At 34.0% G+C, this 24,130-nt stretch overlaps 1 protein-coding gene across 2 annotated transcripts in view; it reads left to right on the top strand.

The window, feature by feature from the left end:
- Positions 1-13,682, top strand: part of Gria4 (glutamate ionotropic receptor AMPA type subunit 4) — a 354,313-nt gene extending 340,631 nt beyond the window's left edge. Inside the window, exons 14-16 of one of the 2 annotated variants that reach the window (XM_027930549.2) lie at positions 996-1,110; positions 8,537-8,671; positions 13,518-13,682. In XM_027930549.2, the coding sequence (XP_027786350.1) occupies positions 996-1,110; positions 8,537-8,671; positions 13,518-13,682 (415 nt within the window). Of the gene's footprint in view, positions 1-995; positions 1,111-6,217; positions 6,333-8,536; positions 8,672-13,517 lie in introns of both variants that reach the window. The other variant, XM_027930548.2, reaches the window with a different exon arrangement.
- Positions 13,683-24,130: the final 10,448 nt, after the last annotated feature.

Below are 24,130 nucleotides of genomic sequence, written 5' to 3' on the forward strand. Positions count from 1 at the left end.
TGTAGCCAGAATTCCTCCGTGTATAAACCACTCCTTAGGTAAAACAGAAATTTCATTAAATTCTGGAGAAACCTCTTGGAAAAGTTAATGGTTCATTAAAAACTGTAACTTGAAAGCAGGAAAGAAACCAAATGCATGGGAAACAAAAGCCCATAACATTTTTTTTTCAATCCTCTTAGAATAATTTGAATTTGCTGTCCCTATTCCCCCATAAACATAGAGAAAATCTAATCTAAAGTGTTTGTTTATAAAGTCCATATCACATGCAGCATTGCTTCCTGGGTTTAATTGCTTAATTTAAACAGTCAAATTGGATATGTGATCCTAATTTCTAAATAGAATCTAATGCCTTCAAGAAGCAACAAGAACTTTATATGTAAGAACTTATCCCTAAGAGCTGCTACTACTGTCTCTTGACTAGCCTGTCCTTTTCAGCCCATGAAACCGAGCTAACCTGGATTCTGAGACCAATTAAATCAAGCAAACTAAACCCACATAAATAAAGGGAATAGTAATTAAGCCATAATCTTTGCTGTCAGAAAATCAGTATACAAAATTAATGACTGCTTTGTTGGTTTGTTTATGCCATTTGGTTTTACCTTCTGAGAATGAATTTTCATTCCAGTCTCTCTTGGGTCATTGACATTCTTAGAGGTAAAGGAATTAGAGACACAATTTTTTCTCAATTAAGAGTAAATACAAGTTTATTACTGTTGTGCAAAAAAAAAAAAAATCATATATTTGTTTGATGAGATCAGTTATTTGACAATAAAAGAACCATGAAAATGAACAGCACCAAATACTGCATGTTTAATACATTTGAAATTGGTTACAATTGCCTTTGGTTTGGACTCTGGTGGAAGGGACTGCAGGATGGCAAAATGAGAGGTTTATTTAGCGTCTGGGAGAAGCTTATAAAAGAGCTTAAGTCCTCATTCCTTCTAACATCTTAACAGCTGTGCAGTTTCTTACAAAATATGTTTTATCGTTTCAAGAAATGCTGTTAACCTCGCAGTTTTAAAACTGAATGAACAAGGCCTCTTGGACAAATTGAAAAACAAATGGTGGTACGACAAAGGAGAATGTGGCAGCGGGGGAGGTGACTCCAAGGTTAGCCTCAATGTCACCAAAAGCGGGTAAACAGTATGTAAAGTAATAGGTGCATCTGCTGGGAGACATATGGTTTGGACCTACTAATACCAGTTGAATTGCTTGTCAAATCCCTTCACAAACTAAGTATGCAATTACTGTCAAAGCAAAAATATTTGCAACTATTATCAATTTGTTGACACATTAAAAAATCTGATGAAAATACTCACTGAAAAACTGTAGTTAGAAAAGGCTGTGGATCAGACATTTTTTTTGATAGTCCTCAGAGCCATGTTTTCGAAAAACAGGAAGAGATGCAAATTTCTATAAGAGCAGAGCAATTTAGTGAAGAGATGACAAAGAACAGAGAAGGTAAATCTGTTTTATTTTCTTCACCATTACTTGGCCAGAAATTTTACCAATTATTTGTAAATAACAGCAATGATATGGCTCCACCTTGAACTAAGAAATCCTACCAGAAAGTTTTTTTTTTCCATATAAAACCCTCAGGCTTCTATTGAAAAAATAAGAACTCAAAGATAGTTATGTAAAGTACACATTTTTTTTTGCCTTCCATTAATGGATCAATTACAAAATTATCAGGCCAGAAAAATAAGAACAAATCTATCATTACTTCATCCATGTCATATTTTCATCTTCATAAAATAATGTGGCAATAAAAATACAATTAGCAGAACATACTACATAGTGTCCCCTATATACTAATATTCTAGCATTCCTCTTTATAGACTTAAAGAAACCAATCCACAGATGGAAAAATTCTGACTGAATAACTACCTCCAACTGATAAGTAAAAATAATGAAAATTTTAAAGTATCTATTTAAGAGTATAGATTTTTTTTTAATCTAGAAATTTGTCCAAATCTGCTTATCTGCAACTTCATTGGATTATATGTTATCTCACTTGGCCATCTAATTCACACAACAATACTGTTATCAGGGAGTATCTTTCTCGGGGTGGCTGCAATTAATCCTTCCTAAACCCATTCTCAAAAGCCTTTCAAATTGTTATTAGGAGTCTATCTACTTCAGAAAGAGGAAGTAAAAAGTTTGCCTGTATCCTAGGCACCATCTGTCTTAATCCATTCTGAAATGCTCCAACAAAATACCCAACTCTGGGTAATATGTAAAGAAAAGACATTTATTTGGCTCATCATTATGGTGGATAGAAAGTCGAAGCAGAGTGGATTAGGATACCTGGACACACCTTAAAATTCCATATGGCATCTCATAGTGAAGAGCGGGAAAGAGAAGAGAGAAAGAGGTCTTGTGTAAGAGAGGAAGCAAGAGACCCAGAGGCCCAGTCTCATGAAACCTAATCTAATCTTGAGGAAACACCCTGTCTCAAAAAAAAGCATTAATCCATTTGTGAGGACAGAGCTCTCTCATCACCAAAGGCTTCTTAAAGATTCTCACCACACTACTGTTACATTGAGAGTTTAAGCCTCAATCTGAGCCTTGAGGGAGAAGAATCACATTTGCATGATAATATCATTTTAAGGAGTATTAATTAATTTTGGAGCCCCAAATTACCTAGAATTTTTCTGATAGTTTCTATAAGCGTATAAATAAGTGTATATATATATATATATATATATATATATATATATACAGACAAAATTATTCAAGTTTATACTAATATTCTAGCATTCCTCTATGTAAACTAGAAAGATCAAAAAGTCCTATAGTAACACCAGAAAGAATAAAAACATATATATTATTCCAACTAGAAAATTTTTGTTTGCAAATTTTACTTTATTTTTATCACAAACATAAGAAGTATAACAAAGCTATAACAGATAAAATTTTCTAAAAATATACTGAAGTTCCATTTTAGTGGATACTTAAGACCTTCCAGAGAAAAACAGAAAAATATAGCAGAAATGTACATATATTAGGGAACAAAATTATGTAATAAAAATCATTGTAATTGATTTAAATGAATGATTAAACAACTTAGATCTAATCAATTTCAACACATTGTTTGTTGAACACATTGTTTGTTATATACTAGACACTCAGTAAATATTTGTTGTCCAAAAGAATAAATGTGAATCTAATCTTATCATTTCCAAAATTAAATTGCTTCTTCTTTCAGGTGCGTAGTCATTGCTTTCACAAATATGAACCAGAAAAGTTTATTTTAAAAAGTTATTTCAAATCTTAACAAGTAGCTTTCCAAAATGTTATAAAAATTAACATAAAATGTTCACCTAAAATGAAATTTATAGTATGTTCTATTTTCCCTCAAGAATTTTGTTTGCATAAAAAACAAACAAAAAAACCTAGTAGGTTGTACATTGACCTAAAGTTTATCACCAACAGAATAGGTTGTTGCAATCTAAATGGTAATAATGCCCTACTTTGAATTTGTAATGAAAGGTGCTATTTTAAATGGCCTGACCTACCTTAGATCAAACTAAATTATCAGACATCATTTGTTGTTTTTTCATTTTCATTTTGGACTTCTTCGGGTGACTGATCTTCTCTTTAAACTTACTTCACCCCTCCCTTTGACCTGATCTCCCTCAAAAGAGGTAAAATATGAAGGAAAAGTACAGAATCCAGGAATGCAGCTGGCTCTAAAGCTTTTGTTGATTGGGAAGCTGAAGCAGGAGAGACAATTGCTGCCAACTGAGTGTAGAGGGAGCATACCAAGAGATCTTAGCACAAGACTGCTAAAGTCCTGGCTGATCTGATTTTGAAATATAGAATCTTGGTAGGAAAACACTAATTTTCCTAAGTGTTTCATCTCGTGAATGGAGAAAACACAGAAACAAGTGCCACACATGGAAAGGTTCCTATACAAAGAAAATTGATCCCCTGTCATTCATAGGATTGTAATGGATGGAGTTGAGGGAATGGAACACATCTCCAACCTTCCATTCAACACCAAATTATGTAACTTCTGCTTTGATTGGGGGGTGTGGTAGAACCTGTGGAGAAAAAGAGAATTAACCACTGTACTTTCCTTCAAGGGATTTATTACTTATATGACCAACAACTGAACTATTCAGCTTCCATTTCACACTCCACGATGTGAGATAATCAGCATCCTTACTCACCTGGTAGCCATTCCCAGTATTAGGAAATTCTGAGTGAAGGAATCTTTGGCCATAAAAATTTAACAAAAGGTATGAAGAAAGGGCCCTACATCTTTCAAAAAGGATAAGTGAAAAGGTATAATTTTAGAGGTGTAAGGGTTTTTTAATTCATTCCTTCACAGTTTACCATCAGCCCATTTGTTGACTTTTTAACAATCATTTCATAAATGGAGGTAGAACTGAAGTATGTATGGAAGAGGCACGGTATAGTTAGTAAAACCTAGATTCCTCTGGTTCATCTTAAGCACTTCAATTAACTACCCCATCTCCAAACAGCATTTAGAGTGTTAAATCATGCTTATGTCAGATTTCAGCCCAAAAAAACAACCTAATATTCTGGGATCCTGGCAAATGCATATTACTTCTTCAATGGATTAGTGAATATAAGCCATAGTAAGATCTTACAACACTGATACAAAATTTAAGTTGTATTCAAAAACCATACAAACAAAATGAAAAAGTGGTATTTTGGAAACATTTTTCAAAACTAAATTATGGAAAGTAATAGATTTTAGTTTAACTTTTAGAAAAAAATTTAATTACACCCAGAAAACCCATTTTCTGATTCTTCAGTTATATTTTTAATTGCATATGCTATGAAGTCAGATTATGACAAATCCTGATTCAGCTATCACCTAGCCATGTAAATAGTTGAGTTAAGCTCTCATTGTTTTTCTCATTTGCAAAATCTGAATGACAGTATTAAAGAGGTAAAATGTTTTTTAAACTGTCTGGTACACAGTCAGTGTACAATAAGCATTAATCATTATCACTGTCATTATTAATACATCACCTAGTTATGTAGCTGGGTTTATGGAATTAATCTTCTGGTAGCCAAATAAATGCATGCTGTGTTTCACCAAATGCACTCAATCAGATGTAAGGCTCTGAATCATACACCAGACAAAATGACTGTGGCAGCCTGAAAAATGTCCATAGGAATGTAGCCAACCTCCAGCAGAAAGAAACCAAAACCAACCAACCATAAAGATAGTAACAACAAATGATCCTAGCAGATAGTGCTTCCTATTCATCTTCTTGACTTTCATATTGTTGTATAGAAAATGAAAGGCTGGGATAATTTTATATTACTCAAGATATTGATACTAGATGATAGCTGACATCTCACTCAGACTCATTATACACTATTAGTATTGAAAGAATCAAAGACAGAAGAACATTTTTCAAATGACTTTATAGTAAGAATCATTTTCTAGTCAGAAAAATTTTAGTAACCCCTAACCTATCATTACTAACTTAAAATCACTTCACCTGTACTTTGAGTATATTAACATAGTAAACTCAAGATAAGATAGATGAAAATGGCTCTGGTGATATTATTTAGGGTAAATACTGCAATTCAGAAGCAAAATATCAGCATGGGCTATGATTTTTAAATAATAATTTACATATTAGACTTATGAGGATCTTTGCATGAGTTATGAGATGCTCTTAGTCTGTGACACTAGAGTCACTCTCTTCTTTCAATGAGGTCTTAGAATACAGTGGGTAAGGAGTCAATCTATTGATGGATACTGTGGACATACTTTTAGAGCAGAAAGCAAAGTCCTAGTAGCTGAATCATAATGCATGTCAGAAGTGAAAGCAGTCCTGTCTACCTTCTGCTTATGTCTGTCTGTCAACTTGCAGCCACTTTCATTAAGTCTTAAAGAGGAAAGAAGAAAGCTTCTGGATATTGAGACTCACATTTATGTGGGGAAATTATAAATGCTCAAGGAACCCAACCCAGGCCAATAGTTTTGGATTCACAGTAATTGCATACATTTTATTTAAAGATCCTCCCTAGCAGTATGTGCCTGTTACCTAAAGCGATGGAGCAGGCCCCAGTTTTATGTCTGATCCTAAACCTGGGCCTACAGTACAAGACATAACACCTACTGTGGCCTTTGCTCTGTCACTTTACCATGCGATTCTAATGTAGTTTTACTTGAATAACATAAAATAACATATATAATGTTATTTATGTTATTTTCCACGTGAAGAACTCCTGTAAACCTTGCCGTTTTGAAACTCAGTGAGGCAGGCGTCTTAGACAAGCTGAAAAACAAATGGTGGTACGATAAAGGTGAATGTGGACCCAAGGACTCGGGAAGCAAGGTCAGTCGCTGCAGTTCGGGCCTCCTCTTGTGTTCACAAAACAATAAACGGGAGCAATTGTCAAAATCATATGGAAACCTTAAAAACTGAACATTTCTCTATGCACTGAACCACAGCCTAAATCAGAAGCTAATATCATGAATTCCAACCACAGGGATTAACTTTCCAGGGAATCACAACGTGCTCCCCAATATTAAGGCTTTTAAATAATTTAAATTAACTGCAAATATATATAAAATAACAAAATTCCTTGTTATTCTCAAACTACGTACCACTAATAAAAGTAGTGGCTTTTTTTTGGTTTAGGTTTTCCTTATGGAGCTAAAGATTATGAAATCAATTATTTCAAGAACTGATACATTCTCAAAATGGGAAATTAATCCATAGTCATCCAGAAAAAAAGATGCTAAATATTAAATAAATGTTTATTCCAAAGTTCAATCTTTTGTTATCATATTGCCACACACTCCACTTTGATTTGAAGAGGCCCTTTGATACTTCTGTGCTAACAGATAAACAGAATGAACTTTCCAATTCTATTCTCCAATCAAAGTTATTTTAGTAATCAATGTTTACAAATAATATCCTCAAGTTCTAAGACCTTTAATTTATGAATTCTTTTCAGAACAATGCAGAAACCTATAGACCAAATTCTGTGAAGTACAGCTATATTTTTATTCTGAAGAAAACAATATATAATGTATATCTTTGAATAAGGTACTTAAACATGTTAATAGAAAATAGTTAACAGTGCCTGAAAGTCATAGTTGAAGGTTCTTTGAATCCCCTTTTATTTTTTTCTGTATCTTCTCCTAGAAAATAAATGAATTATTCGTCATTCTAAGACATTAAACAAGTAGCTGGCTTAAATTGGAGAACCTCAGTTAATTTAAGAAGGAAAGAAAGTCAGGTTAATTGATTCTTCTGCAGATCTGATCTCCATATCAACCACTTTCATCTGCATTTGAACCAGAAGATTGGCCAGAAAAGGAACCAATCTCAAATTCTGATGTAAAGTTTGAGAGACACAAACAATTAATGAAAGATTATTTTAAAACTGAAATTACCCTAAATTTTTGGCCTAGTTAGTTGATATCATGACTAAGTAAACAACATATATAATACATCTTTTGAAATGAACACTTTCCTAATAAAACTATTTAAGGTTCTGATTCACATTTTGAACAAAACATACTGCTGAGAAAATGATGACCACAAAGCATCTTCCAGGTTGTCTAAAAAATACTTTTGGAAATAATGTTATATAATAAAACTATTTTAATTTATTAAGGAAATTCTGAATTTTTCTTAAAATTTAATATTTTCTAATCATATGTTTGACTATTAATTATGAGACAGTAATATAGTAAAACTGAAGAATAATGTCTAAAATATTAATCAATCTCTAATATATTTAAGTGGGAATGGAATTGTATTTTTAAAGCATTAAAAATAATTATAAATTTGTCCATATATAAATAACTTATTTCTCAATTGACCATGATAATTTATGTATTTTTAAAAATTATCTTAAAAAGACTACCCAAGTATTATGCCTATATAATTATTCCTAAATAGTATTCAATATGCAAAAGTGATATTTTTCATGAGATTTCCCATATAGACATAACAGAAAGAAAGAAATTATATGTACCATAGTATATTGTTTTTATATAGTTTGTAAAGTAATGATAAACAAAATGTGAAACTATCAGCTTAGAAGATCCTTGTTCCTTCAGTAGGAGATTTATGGAGTTAGATTTATTCAAGAGGAATTTCAAACATTAAAACTGAGTTTTAAAGGAAGCAAAGCCAAAAAGAAGTCCCCTTTCTTACATAATTGGATTTTAAATATGTCATTTTCAAACTCTATAATAAACCCACTTCTGGCACCCTATGTGTAAATATATAAATGCTTATATATGGCTAAGTATAGTGGTTTTCATTGCATATTTCATAATGGTAAAATGATACAGATTTTAATGAATGCAATTATATTCAATATATTGATAATTATCATAATTTCACTTCTCCTGAAAGTTATAAGCTTTATAGTTAAATTTATAAACCTGCATCAGTCACTTATAGATAATTTCAGTTTAAATTAAGCATTTACTTTAATTGGCTATTTGGATTTCATGTATTTCTTTTATCTTTTGAATGTGACATTTCCACAGTTAACTAAAGTGTCTTTATCCCCCCAGGACAAGACGAGTGCCTTGAGCCTGAGCAACGTAGCAGGCGTCTTCTACATTCTGGTTGGCGGCTTGGGCTTGGCAATGCTGGTGGCTTTGATAGAGTTCTGTTACAAGTCCAGGGCAGAAGCGAAGAGAATGAAGGTGGCAAAGAGTGCACAGACTTTTAACCCAACTTCCTCGCAGAATACCCAGAATTTAGCAACCTATAGAGAAGGTTACAACGTATATGGAACCGAAAGTATTAAAATTTAGGGGTAGGACTTAGGGCCTACTCCAGTGAGTGGGGGATGCATCCTGTGAACGCAGTGTTGTGACCTGTCTGTCCAGTGGTGGTATTGCTTGCTTCTAATTAGAGCTTTATATTTTTGAAAACTTCAGTGCAAAGTGGTTCGGTTTTCTTTGGCTGCAGATGTACTGTTTGAAATTTTGTGTTGTCAATAGATATCTGCATTGCAAGGTTCAGAAAGACAAAAAAAGCACCAGAATTGCTCTGCAAAATGATTTAAACAGTATTATTTTCCTGAAATTTGGGGAAAATTGGAAATTAGATCTGGGCCTCCATGCACACAGACCAGGCAAATCTTCTCTGTAATAGCCCATGTTTAGGATAAGTGCTGAAAAAATGAAAACAAAATCTGTTTTGAATGATGGAAACCTAGGCAGTTACTTATTTTGATAAGGTCATATTGTTTTCTGAGAAACAATACATGTAAAAACTCCAAGGCACATAGTATGTTCTCAAGGAATTTCAGCTCCTATTCTAATTTGTTGACCATTAGTGGTCTTTCTATATTTTCAAAGCATAAATCCTTGGTTTTGTTCATATGACAGAAGTCCTTGAGTCAACCCTTTAGGGAGGAGTATTTGTCAGAATTCTGACTACAATACACAGTTGCACTAAAATAAACAGGCATTTTAGACAATTGAGCAGTTTTTCCATCAAAGATGTCAGCAATATATGTGTTCTATAGGAGTGATACAGTAAATGATAAAAAATTGCAGTGAGTTACTACATACTTTTTTTATTTCAATTGCTTTTATACAAGCCAGGTCAGCCTTACTTATTCACATTCTCTCATCCTGTCACAATAAAAAATTGTACACATTCAGTAAAACACAGGAGATAGAGATTTTTTTTTTTATAAGAATCTAAATGTCCACTTCTTCTTTCCTCTAATGATAGGAAGTGATTTTAAAGTAAGACCTGAATGGATTTTTTATTGTTCTTCCTAAAACCAGAACTTTAAAAACTATTTTCTAAAATGACATATAATAGTCTAGTGAATAGGCTTCTCATTCTGATTACATGATAAATAAGTCTTTGAACCTTCAAGAGACATTCAGTACTTGATGTACTCTAAACTCAAAATCAAAATAAATTGTAATAAGACATACATCTGAGGTTATACCAAATAAATGTGCCCGATTTTGATATTTATTCATATAGAAATTATTCAAGTACTTGTTGGCATGTTAAAGAACAAAGTCATCCCTGTTTACCAAGATCTAATTGCTTTTATCCACAATCTAGAAATTAATGGCTGAGAACAACTGCACACAGATAATTCCAAGGTGGTTCTTTCAAGTTTTGTGTAAAAGAATTAAGAACTAAACCTCAATTCCCTCAGATTAAGACATGCTGACCATGTCTTCTAAATAGCAAAAGAGCAAACAGAGATGGTGTCAAGGTACCTTGTCCATCTGGAGAATGCTGTCATCTTAACCTTTACAGAGTTAAGGAGAAACTCTCCAAAACTAAGAAAGCAATATCTGATAAGTTTGTGGAGCCAATTACTTGGACTGCATTCTGAGATGAATTTTACAAGACGCCTAAAATTTGTTGTTATTAGTTCATTAAAACTGATGTTTCTTTGGCATGCCAGCCATTAGCAAGGTCCAAGGGTTGGAAAGCAAAGAAAAAGAAAGAGAATATTTAAAACCTTTAGAAAGAAATACTCAAGGATAACAGTTTATTACAAAGTTCTGGGAAATTGCTAAAAAGTGATATGAATTCCCAGGTTATACATATATGATTTGCACTAAATAATATTTTTGGAGTCAGAACCTGGCATTGAAGTTCATCATATGAATTACCTTTAAAGCTAAATTTTAACTTTTAAGTCAATACATTTTAAATAAAAGGAAGGCATTCAGATCTGAAATTTTAAAAGACACTGGCATTCAGGGTGAATGAAATGATCTGCACCTGTAGAGAAGCCTTGAGCATAAGCAGTTTTTACTTTACTATAAAATTAAAAGACTTTTTCCTTTCAAAAACTCTATTGACTTAATTATATAAATGATTTATAAGTTAGATAATATTGTCACAGAATAAAAACCAAAATAAAAACAAAAAACCTTGCAAATTTCTAGAAATATTGGAAAATCTACTTAAAAGTCACCATCCCTTAAGGGGAACATGCACAATAACGGTGAGAGCCATGATAATGTAACCGAATCCACACCATAGATAAACTTGTAGGACATCTTCCAGTCTGAGGGGGCTCCGTAGGGTCAACCAAAAGGAATAGAAAAGACATTTTATGGAAGAAGTGGGTGATGTAAGTATAGAATGTAAAAATGGCAGAGCATATTTAAAAAGATAACAGAAAGTTGTTAAAAATTCATTAAATAATACACTCATTTGCATTAATATAAAAGAGGAGAGGTTATTTGAGAGTATATGAAATTTTCAGAGCTTTGAAGGTTTTCTTTTCCTCACAAACCTGATCAAGAAAAGAAAGAAAACAAAAACAGATTCATGGCAAAAGCCTCTGTAAATGCTTTAAAAACATTATACTGTTTTTATTAATCATATTCTAGTGTTTCATAAAAATTAAAACAAATCTAAACTTTTTAATAATTATCTATTTTATTGAAATGGAATCTAGAGAAACATATTGAGACTTTGGCCTCAGTTTTATTTAAGTGTAGTATCTGTAGAAAACTTGAATTATCTGGAACCACTTACTGAGTCCTCTATAAACAAGCCTGAGTGGTCTTAGGATTCCAAAGCTTCCTAATGTTGAAGATGGGCTAATATATTGGCTTGGATTAAACTCATAGATATACATTTTTCTAGTTTTTCTTTACTTAACCTAAGCTGTCAAAACTGCCCCCCCAAATTATTTTTTTCTAGAAGCTCATAGAAAAAGCACTGGAGTATTCCAAACATCCAAGAACCCATAGCTCTGACCCCCAAACTATCCATCTAACACAACAGTGAAAAACAGTATAACATGGGAAAGTTATCCAGAAATCATGATAGCAATCCCTGCCTGTTTTGTAAATGTAAGATTCCATTGTTATATTTTCCTGATACGATGGTACTATTTTGATAATACTTTTTTTTTACAAATATCCCAAAGCATATTCACTCTAATATTGAGTAGGAAAATATTCATCTCTAATAACAACCCCCCAAGAGTCTTACTCCAAAGAACAAGATTATTACAGACATGTTTGTTATCTGGCGAGATTCTCTAGTCCTCAGGTAAGAGTCTGCCATATGAGTGAGGTCCTTGATTAAGGAATCCAATCAGTATATTAATTGGATGGAATAATTTCATTTCTAATTTCCTCATTTGCATACTAAAATTCACCTTCTGTTCAATTTAAATCAATATGCAATCCCAGGAACTCAGGCTAAGGCAAGGGGAATATTGCTGTTTTCCCCTAAAATCTTCATTGTATTTCCATAATTTCTAAATATAAAAAATATTAATGTTTCTGTAAAGGATGTATGCCAAGTCCTGATTATGAAAATAAGTATTAATTTTTTTAAACTGTTCACTAAAACGGAACTATGAAATTTACCTTGGATTTTATCATAAATATATCATTACCAACAATTTGATTTCAACTTTTTGAAGTTATCAGGACAAATTACTTTCAAACATTGTTTACTCAAACAGTTTTTAACCTACTTATTAACTTACTTGTTTTAATGTATAATTATTCTGATATTAGAATCCAGAGCAGAATAAATACAGGGATAGAATTTCATAAAAAATTAGATAAACTTAAATTCACAACAGGAAATTTACTACATTATGAATTGTGAGAGAATTATGATCTAAGTCATTAAAAAACTTGAGGAACATCTTGAGTTAACATTATAAGTCAGTTACTAGAAAGAATTCAGAGGTTGTGAATGGATAGTAATTAGATTTACATACCAATGTCTGCTTCTCCTCTGAGTACTGTTATCTGCTACCTAATAAATTGGGAATAGGAATGGAATGAGGAGTTGAGAGACCTGACCCCTTAGCCTTAATCTGGGAAGTTTCCTATTGATGGCCATTTAGCAGGTCTTGAGACAGGCCTCTTTTTGCTGTCCCCTCTTGAAGCTTAGTTTTGAAATATGACCCTTGCCTCCATAATAGGCATAGAATGAACCAGCTGTCAGTAACTGTGCTGTTCTGAGTCATGTCTATAATGGGTGTGAATGAATGAAAGTGTCTGTGCATAGGTTTGTGTTATAGAAACAGGAATATCTGTCATCAGTATTTATACATATAGTATTTTAGGCAATTTATTATAATTTGAAGAGTCTAATCCATGCACCATGAAGAAGACAGTCTAACAAAACAATAATATGATTTAAAGAATACTGTAAAACCTAAAAGAACTTCTGAGTTTCACTAGAAGTTCTAGGGTATGGAGCAGAGCAAGTTCAAAGATGTTTCCTGCCCAAAATTTGCTAAATGGAACCTAATTTTTTGGTTTTAGAATTAGTTTTTTTAAATAGGTAGGACCACAAGCTCTAGACTGCAGAGAAAAACTTCAGGGTAGTTGAAGCTTGGCTTCTTTGGGGTAGTTCAGCTTTTCTTTCCCTCATAAACAGTTTGCATATGACCAAAAAATATGGAAAAAAAATGCAGATGTCTAATTATTGATATTTCGGTGTTTGTTGTGTCATATTTTGTTGAACAAACAGTAATATCATAACACACCACATTCTCTGTTTCCTTTCCATGCAACCCAGCTGACCTTTTCTGAAGCCATAAGAAACAAAGCCAGGTTATCCATCACTGGGAGCGTGGGAGAAAACGGCCGCGTCTTGACACCAGACTGCCCAAAGGCTGTACACACGGGAACTGCAATTAGACAAAGTTCAGGATTGGCTGTCATTGCATCGGACCTACCATAAAAACCAAAAAAATAATTGAGTGCCTTAATTAAACTGTGTTGGTGACTGATGGAAACACAGCCCTGAGGGACACCGCAAGCGCGGGTCTTTGCTAAACCAATCTTTTGGCTGAGAGCGGGAAGTACGTCCTAAAGCGCGGGGACCTCAGCCGCAGCAGCAACGTGTGCATGAGCTCAGCTCGGAAACCCAAACTCAGATTTTATATCAGGAAAACTCACAATTTAGGTTTTTTCGGGGAGTGGGGGGGGGGGGAGCCGGGACGGGTGTATTAACAACAACAAATTTCACTGAGTGGACTTAAAAACTAATCAGACTTGCCTGTTAGCGCATTACACTGAAGTTCTTGCTCAGAAAGGCCTTTGTCGTCACGGAAAGGGATAAAATAGATAATAGAAGTCAATGAACATGCTAACCTGCGTCTCCAGAACACCCATATAGTCAATGGAAGAATATCCAGCTGAGGAAACAAATCACTAAACTGTGATAAGAAAATAATAAACAAACATGTAAATCCTGTGAAAAAAAAAATTAAAGGAAGTATTTACACTTACTTTGGAGAAAAAAAAAATACTGAAACATGCTTGCTTTTTAACTGACGTAAATTCAGTAGAGGACAACACGATTCTTTTTTCTAACCATCTTAGGGAACAATACATTGCAATAATTGATATAAATGCCATCACTGTAATAAACTTTAGAGACTTTTTTCTATAAAAGTTGTTGGTCATCTTCTTGTTTGCTGTAACCTTCACTCTGTCACATGAGCCGGTTCACAGATTGCATCCATCTCCACTACCAGGAACAAAAACAAAATGAAGAAAATGTTGACGTTAAATCATCAGTCTACAATGTAGAATCAACAGAGACTACGGGTCACTCATGTTATCGATCTTATTTATAATCTTGTTCTGTGTACAAAATTGTGGTTTTTGTACCCACCAAAAAGAAAAAAACAGCAGATGTTCTTACAATATCTACAAAGCTTAAAAGGTTTTTTTTTTTTTTATCATTATAAACATTATTTGAGAAATTACAAGAGTATACAAAGGATTGTAGAAGTCAAATGGTGGGCCATATTGGAAAATGTAGCTAGCCCTTATTCTTTTTGCATACTAAACTGTCCTTTTGTTGCAGATCTTTGGTTAGCAGGTTAAATTGTTAAAGATGGAGTCTTTGAGTCTGGAATGAATCATTGTCCTACAGCAACCATACCCTGTACCTGTGCTGAAATTTTACTTGACTGTATTTTGCTGCATAAAATTATGTGTTTGGTGGGCTTCTTCCCCCATTCCTATTGTTCCATTTAAATCCTTTGAAGGCACTAGTAATAGTTTGGGGTGGATCACAAATGAATAATTAGTCCTTGATTTCACCTGGAAATTATAATGAAAATTATATCTATATTCATTAATAAAAATTAATTTGTTATACATGTAGTAAATAAACAAGGTTCAAAGGAAGATTTGGCTCATTTGAAATAATAAATAAGTACTCTAGTACAGATAAAAATCACATACTTAGGGATCTTGGCAGAAAGCACAAGTTAGGATGATTTCAAAACTCTGTCCTTGAAGGATGAGTCAAGTTTTAAAAGGAGGAGAAGGTGTTGAGAGCCTTATGGATGAGCAGTGTCCAACACCATGCATGTCAATGGCTTGCTTGAGGAATGTATGCACCTAGGTGAGCTGGCAAGAGCACTAGTGTGATAATCATGCAAAATAATATGGAGAAGGTGAAGGGTTAATTTCCTTCCCTTACCTCTTGAGATTACCATCCCTCATTCAATCTCTGCCACAGGAAGAGCAATCTTTAAAAGTATAAATCTGATAATGCACAAGTGCACTGTTCCTTCAAGAAATATTCCAAGTTCTTGAGCAAACGAATCCCTTTGTGATCAGGCCCTTGCTGTGTATCTTCAAGGACTTCTCTCACTTCTATCTAACTCCTCTGACAGAAAATGAACCTCCCAAGCAGCACATGGAACACTGCGTGTATTATTTCCTCAGTCTATAACTCTTCCCTGTCTCCTCCTTACCGGACTAACACTCATCCTTCAGTACTCAAATTGAATTGTACTTGTCCTGGGAGGACTTTCACGACTGCCCACCACCCCTGCCTACGAGTTAGGTGCCACTCTTAATGTTTCTCCCCCATCACGGCACTTGCCATACTGCATTGTAATTGCCTGTGTATTTGTCTGTAAACTACTAGACTGTAAGCTCCTTGAGGGCAGGGACTGTGTCTATCTTGTTCACAGTTGTATCCCCAGCACCCAGCACAGTGCCTGGCATATTGTAGGTGCTTAATAAATATTTGTTGAATGAAAAAATGAAATGAATTGAATTAATTTAATTAAGGGAAAGCAGAAAGACAACTGTTTCCTCACTGAAGTTCCCTGGAGTGTTCACTAAGTATACAGTGGGTCAAAATAAAGGCTGAAGTTTGGCTCATTTTATGACATTTCCTTATGTCACTGGAAAATATGGCTTAAAGGAACCAAAAGAATATGTTTGGTTAATTTTCTGATCCGATGAGAAGTTTCTGTATATAATCATACAAAGATGTGGTACAATTTGTTTAGCAAGAGAAATTGTCATAAGAAAACTAATTCAGAACAAGAATTTTGGTTTGTTTTTTAGATATATTACTAAGGATAGCTTTCATTGAAGCCTTGGAATGGATTTATATTGTAGTTGGAGAGTTATATTTCTTACAGTAAAGAATAATAGAATAATTTTACTGAAAAGTCGGAGGTTTTTTGTTTGTTTGTTTTACATTGGTGAAAAGGGATACCTCTCTGAATTTCAGTCTGACCAAATGCTCTTAAACATGGAAATGTGTTTTTAAAACATGTTTAAGTTTAAAACATTTAAGTTAAAATTTTTGATTCTACAAAGTTAAAAAACCTCATTTACCAAAAAGAAAAGATCACAACTTAGTGATGCTGAACATACCAGACAAAGCCAACTATGTAGCTCTATCAGCTGGATATACATATGCAATGACCACAGTTGAAAGATCTAAAGAGAACCACTTGGTTCAATTCAGTCACAACTCATTGAAATGCCCATCTCACCAAGGCTGCACTTGCTTCAGGTTGCTGCATATTTTCAGGTTATTAGTTCCCTGGTTTACCCACCTGAGGGTGATCAATTAATTCTTTTTCCCTAAGGCATAGTACATGATAACTGTGTCACATTTATTTGTCCATGCACGAACACAACTTTATATATTAAGTCAGTATCAGCGGAGGGGAAAAATGTTTAAATAATTTTGTAAGAAAACCTCTTATCCCAATTTGCACCACCCAATGTGGTGGTAATAGCAGTAAGAAATAAATGAAAAGTGGTATCCTGGAGAGTTGATGAAAAGACGAATTTGATAAAGTCATCTGCCTTAAATTTATTAATAGATGCTGTGTGGAAGTATGTCTTTTCATATATGTTCACAAAGTGGTTTCAGTTTCACACAGTCCAGCAGGCTAGAGTCTTAGTATTTGTAAAACCAATTGCAAATATAATAGGGGGCTTAATTATACATTTTCCCAAGCAGTTGATATGAGTAGTCTTTTCAAAAAAGAACTATTTAAGATTTTGGTAAATTATTATGAGAAAAAGTTGAGAGCTGGATAATTATCTCAGATAACAAGAATTAAATTGCTTCCTTTGAAATAAGAAAATACTGTTTGTTTGCTTTATATTGATTTTATTTTCCTTGGGGTGAGTGAGGAAAGTCGGCAAAAGAATCTGGAAAAACGAAACATAAAGGGAAAGGAGACCATAAGAAAGTAAAAGCCTGTGTAAAAAGCCAGCAAGACGCCCCTGGCGGTCAAAAGGACTTGGGAGACAGAAAGGTTTGGCATATGGCTTTTACACCTCCAAGTGTGTGATTTTGATGTGTTTCTCTTCCTAAGATCTGCATACCTCGTTTAAGTTTTCTTACATGGCACAGATTGATGTCATGGTTGTCTTGAAGGAAGGAATCAAGTAGAAAATTCTAAGTCCTCTGTTGTGGTTAATGATAAAAAGTTAGTGATTATTGCCTGTATAGAAATGTCTGCCAGTTTTTTGGAGTTAATTTCTTGACATAAATATGAATGTTTTCAACATTTTTTAACAAAGAAGGGATTGGGAAATTTTTAGTTCATAGATGGCTTCATCTACAGATTCAGTGAATCCTTTGGTTACCTTCAAACTTCTAAGACATGGAATTTCTCTAGAGTCATATTTCCCATCAATAGTCTATTTTTAAATCTAAGCACAAAGTCTTCCAGAATCATTAAGTTTCTAAGATCACCATTAGAGCAGGTAGCTTCAGGATCACTGGGACTCAGACTTGCACAGGAACTATAACATATTAACTTGAGTTTTGCTCAAAATCCTAAGGCTCAACTCAATAGATCTGTATCCATACCACTCTTGTTCACAACCTCATATCAAAATCATCCCAATAATCCCTCTGTGTCTTGTCCACATTTTCTCCCAATATTCTTCTGCATTTTTCTTCTCCACATTCATTTTCCCACTTTTAACCTCTTTCCCTGATGTTGCCACCATTCTTTTTATTGCCCTTGGTACAAAGTAAGGAAACTCCAAACATCCTCAACTTCTCCCTAGAGCACTATCCCATTTTCTTACAGCATCACTCCATGTATTACAAACCCAGAAGGAAAAGAAATGGCAACCCTTAAAAATGACACCTCTGCCAGTGTATTGTCTAACCCTGCTACTAATATGGACTACCTATTTGTCTACTGACTTCTCTGTCATTGCTGCACATTCATCAAAGACTTTGGAATCTGACTTATTCTTTCAGTGCACCCTAAGTTCTATTACCATCCTGAACAACTTAAAGGTTAGTACAGATGCTTCATTTGACCGCTGACCCTACAATTCCTTGACTCCCCATTGATCTTTGCCAATATGTTATTTATTTCTTTTTAATTATTTTTAATTTTATGTATTTATTTTTATATTGTGCTGAGGATTGAGCACAGGGCCTCACACATGCCAGGCAGGTATTCCACAACTGAGCTACAACTCCAACCCAACCTGTATGCTATTTAAATCATTCGTGCCAAAGGACAAGAGCTAACTTTATGATCATTAATATAATTCTGCTACCATCTAGTTAGATAATTTGATGTCCATTATATGAAGGCTGTCCATATCTTCAACATCTTCTCTCAACTACTTTCTACAACACTAACACCAAATTATTCACCATTCCAGTTTCCAGAATGCTTCATGTTCTTTCCCTTCAAAAATTTTCCAATTATTTCCTCTAATTGGGTTGTCTATTTCAGATAGAGTTCTTAACTATAATCAACAGAATCCATTCTAAGTTGGTTAAGCAAAAAGTGAATTTATTAATTAAAGTTCAAAGTTCACAGAATGGATATTAGATAGTTTCCCAGGGGCAAAGACAGAGAACCAGGTCTGTAGGCAAAGACGCCAAGAACAAGGGACAAATTATGTCACCAATCTATCCCAATTATTAGTGGACACATATATCAGAATTTGCAGCAAAAACATTGAATAAGGGACACTGCTGCTGGGATTTCTGTTTGGACTGCATCAGAAGTAGGATCCCTCTTAACATGTTCCATCACCTTCTCAAGAAAGGGATTCCCTGAACCACTTCTTACCAATTTGAACCTTTGGAAATCGGCTAATGAGGCTACGAACTAGCAAAAGAAAAGGCAGGGAAACCGAGTACTGGTTTTCATTTTAGGGAGGCATATTGTGAGAAATAAACATAGGAATATATTCAAAGGAGCCGAATAAACACAAACCCTTTGTGCCTAATTCCTACTTTGCCATCAAGAAGTTTTCTAGAAATTATATCCTCAGGTAGACATTCAGTTTGGAGGTCCCTCCTTTTCATCTCTTTATGTCCTAATTACCTTTAAACAGCACATATCATTCTGCTGCCATGTATTTAAAAAATAAAAGCAATTTTTAAAAAATAAAAAAGCAGCACATATACCATTGTTATACAATTTCTTTTATAAACTACTTTCTCTAGGTTCTTTAGTTGTAGAGGGAACAAGGAGTAAGGAACAGAAGTAATTTTGAGCATTAGAGGCAAACAAAACTAAGCATGAATCTTTGTTCTGGCCTTAGAAAAAGCTATGTAAAGTGGGAACAACAATACTGAGAATTTGATACTGTTATGAAGTTGAGAATGAATGTTTATAAATTACTTATCACAGCATCTGGTCATGAATTTCAATAAATAAAACTGTATTTCCTCTTTATAGCCCTGGGCTTCTGCTTCTACCTAGGAAATAAAAAGCTTTTAAAAAAATGTCACTTTCTTCATAAGTAGGAGAAACACCAAATAATTTACAAAATCATAACTTTTTGTGTGCAAATCAGAGAACTGTTCAGGGCAGCCAAGCAAACTGAATTCTGAAGAAGTACAAACCCCTTCAAGAAGAGAAGGGAAGATTGGACAACATGAGACTAAATCTTGCTTGCTTCTTCTACAAGTCTTGTACTTATTAGCCAACAACCCCTGTCTTCTGCTAGGAGGGATAAGGAGGCCTCCATCATGGCAAATGTAGGCTTAATTACTGAAATCAGGATAGGCAGAAATTAAGAAAAACTTTCTGACACCTTGGTGTCTTCATTAAGCACAGAGCAAGAAGAAAAGAGCATATTATTAGATAGGTCAGTGCACTGAAGATGGTGATACCAACTACAAAACCCAAATCTGGGTGAATTCTGAAATAGATTTACTCAGCCCCCCTCCAAAAATATATATATATACTGGCAGATAAAGGGAGGTGCCATTTTCATATGTAAATGCCACGCACTTCAGTTTCTACAATTCTTCTACCTACAATGTTCAGTATTTCACAAAAAGATTATAAGATAGATACACAAAGCAAAGAAAAAAATACTCCATTATCAGGAAATAAAACAATAACCAGAACCATATTCAGGTGTTGGAACACCTCACATATTCAGGTATTAGAACTATAAAACAGAGACTTTAAACTTTAGCCTTGGCAAAATGCCAAGATGACCCATAATGATGAGAGTCCTTTTGTCATATTGTCTTGTTGGGTATGGGGGAGATTTGTAGATATGAGAGCACAATAGATGCACAACTATAAAACAGAATATGAAAAGTGATTTTTTTTCTCAGATTGTCATTAAGGATCCTAATCAGTCGAATTCAAAAGGAAGATTATCCTAGGTAGAACTCACCTAGTAAGGTGAGTTCTGAAAAGGACATTCAGAAGTTGGAACAGAAGCTGCAGAGATGTGTGGCTGTCAGCCTAAAAGAAAATCAATCAATTATGAACTGCCACGTGGCAAGAAACTAAGATTTAAACCATATGTAAAAGTGAAATGGGTCACAAGAATAGTGTAAAGGATGAGAGGGAAAATTTGAAGATACATTATTTGAAGATTTTTATACTATACATGCAATAGTATTTTTTATTTGAGTGTAGATTTGATAAGTAGGAGATGTGTATTGTAAACCCTTGGAGAAGTACTACAAAATTTTATAAAAATAATTATAACCAGTAAGTCATTACTGGAATTCAAATAGAATCATAAAGTGAAACCCAAGAGAAAACATTTAAAAAGGAACAAAAAAATCAGTGCAAATATAAAGCAACTCACAAGATGAGCAGATTTAAATACAATCATATCAACAATATTAAATGTTAATGATCTAAATATACCTATTAAATGAAGAAATTGCAGAGTAGAGAAAAAAATGAAACCCAACCAATACGCTACCTGTGAGAAATCCACTTAAAATATAACCATAGTCACAAATACAATAATAGGCATATATTAAAATGCTTGATTCAAATCATTAAGTAAATTCATGGAATTTGTAAATATAGAAAAATATAATTGTTGAGGAAAAATTTAAATAACTAGTGGGTTATAAATCAGAAAAAAATCATGGATACATATATACTTTTTTTCAAAACTTAGCCTAAAATTTCAAATATTTATTTTATTTTCATGCAAGTTCTAAGTTACAATGAATGAAGTAAAAAAAAACAAGGCTTGTAAAATATTAATATAGTTTACAGTATAGTTATGCTAAGGTTTAAAAATTCTAAAATTCTGTGATCCCCTGCTATACAATAGGTTGTAGAAGAATAAATAATTCTTAATTATGCTTAAATAAGCCTGGTCATTATGTAATGTTTATATTACTAGCATCAGGGTGAGGCTAGATTTAGTTAATTATTATCACGTTAAACCACTCAGAAAATTAATTAGTAGTATTAACGTTGTGAATATGGTATTTTTTAAAATTAACCTAACTCCTTTTCCAGGGCCAGGATTTGGGTAGGGCAAATGAGGCATTTGCTTCAAATGCAAAATTTTAAAGGAAGACAAAAGCTTAATAATTAAGGTAAATACAATTTTAGTGAAATTGTTTTTTCATAGAATTAATGATGAACTAACAAAACTTTAAATCAAGGGAAGATTAGACAGTGCTGTGCCAAATCATATGGAACCCTAGGGGCAAAAAAAAAAATATGACCCTATTTACATGGATGGATGGATGGATGGATGGATGGATGGATGGATGGATGGATGATGCTACTGGGGACTGAACCCAGGAGGATTCTACCTTTGATCTATATCTGAAGCTAATTTTAAAAAATTTTTACTTTGAAACAGGGTCTCACTAAATTGCCCAGACTGACATGGAACTTGAGATCCTCTTGTCTCAGCCTTCCAACTAGCTGGGACTAGGAAGGTGTATGCCACCATGCCTAGCTACATGTTTGTATGTTTAATAAGGTTAACTTAAAGAATATTAAAGAGGTTGAAAAATAACAAAAATTTGAAAGAGAGATCTATTAAAACTCAACATTATTTTTATTTTAAATATTTATATCAAAACCAGAATTTATTATAATTTTATTTTCTTAGCTTTAGAAGAAGAAAGTTTAAATTTGTTGATGATATTTTTGAAGTCTACTCTTTGCATATCTTTCAACTAAGAGTATTGATGTATTTGTGTTAAGTTTTTTGAGTTCTTTATATATTCTGGATATTAATCAGCAATTTCTCTTAAGCAAAGATCTTAAATAACTTTCATTGACTTTACTTTATTGAAACTGTTGCAAATTTGCAAATATTAATAAGTATAGTTTTTATTTTTCATATATTATTTTATTTGTTAAAGAGTTTTTATGTTTGTTTTTATTTTAGGTACATGGATGGTCCAGTGGTAGAATTCTCTCCTGCCATGAGGGAGGCCTGGGTTTAGTTTTAGCCCTGGCTTTGGTTCCAGGCACATGTGTGGCAATTGGTCTCCTTTACTATTTCTAAAAAATAGCTAGGCCTGGACAATCTGTCTGGAGTCAGAAAGGTCACCAAGGCCAAAGCATCCATAATAATGTACATAAAATAAGAAAATACATAGTGAATATAATTGACACTATGATGAATGGATGCCACATAAACAAATATATGTTTAAAAGTACAGATCAGGAAGAAATTTACTAATAAGCAAAACTGAAAATTCAGAATCAGCTCCAATATCAAGTGAGATTGATCCAGCAGTTCACATTATGTCATCAAAGACTCAACTTCTTTCTACTCTTCCTGCCTTCCCTGACAGGATCCCCTTACAGATGCATCTTTTGAGAAATATCAGTTGAGTTCTTTTACCTGTTAGAGTCTGTAAACAAGTCAAAATAACACCTGGCGTTTAGCCAGGGGAATGTTAGAGTTCGTAAACAAGTCTGGATGGTGCCTGGCAAAATGCCAGAGGGAGTGGTTTGAGAAGTAACAAAAGCGAGCCATTAAGTGTGGAGATTCCTTATTGGTTGACTGATGTATCTAGTTTATGCTAATTAGATAAGCTGTGTGGAATGTATAAATACTGCTCCTGTCCTGCAATAAACGGCTCCTACTCCTGCTGTATCAACGTACACAAGTTATTCGTCACCCCCCGGTTATTTTGCCCAGCCAGCCGGCCTTCAACAGATGGTGGCCCGTACGGGGAGCCCCGGGACACTCGGGGGTAAGTGACGAAAAAAGCTGCCCGTCCATAGATAGGACGGGAGCAAATCTGCTCGTCCCTAGGCAGATAGGGCGAGAGGAAAAATGGCCATTTTAAGAAGATGGAGAAGATTGATACAGTATGTTTGTGTCTTGTTTTGTCTTGAAATGTTGTATTGTCTTTGTGATGAAAATATGGAAGGGGTGAGAAGTAAATTACTAAGGGAAGAAGGCACCCCAGTGGAACCAAGAATAGTTAGGGCATGTGTTGATAAGAGCCCAGGAACTCTAGTCAGAAAGAAAAAGAAAGTTCAGAAGAAGAAGGATTATCAGGAAAAAAGTTGCAGCAAAAGGCTATTACTAAATACTTTTCGTTACCGGAGGGTGCGTGAAGCGGAGAGGCGCCTGCCGAGTGTGCAAGCCGATCACAGCGCAGCAAGGATTTTCCAA

This window comes from Marmota flaviventris, chromosome 9, assembly GCF_047511675.1.
Source record: "Marmota flaviventris isolate mMarFla1 chromosome 9, mMarFla1.hap1, whole genome shotgun sequence".
NCBI classification, from domain to species: Eukaryota; Metazoa; Chordata; class Mammalia; order Rodentia; family Sciuridae; genus Marmota; species Marmota flaviventris.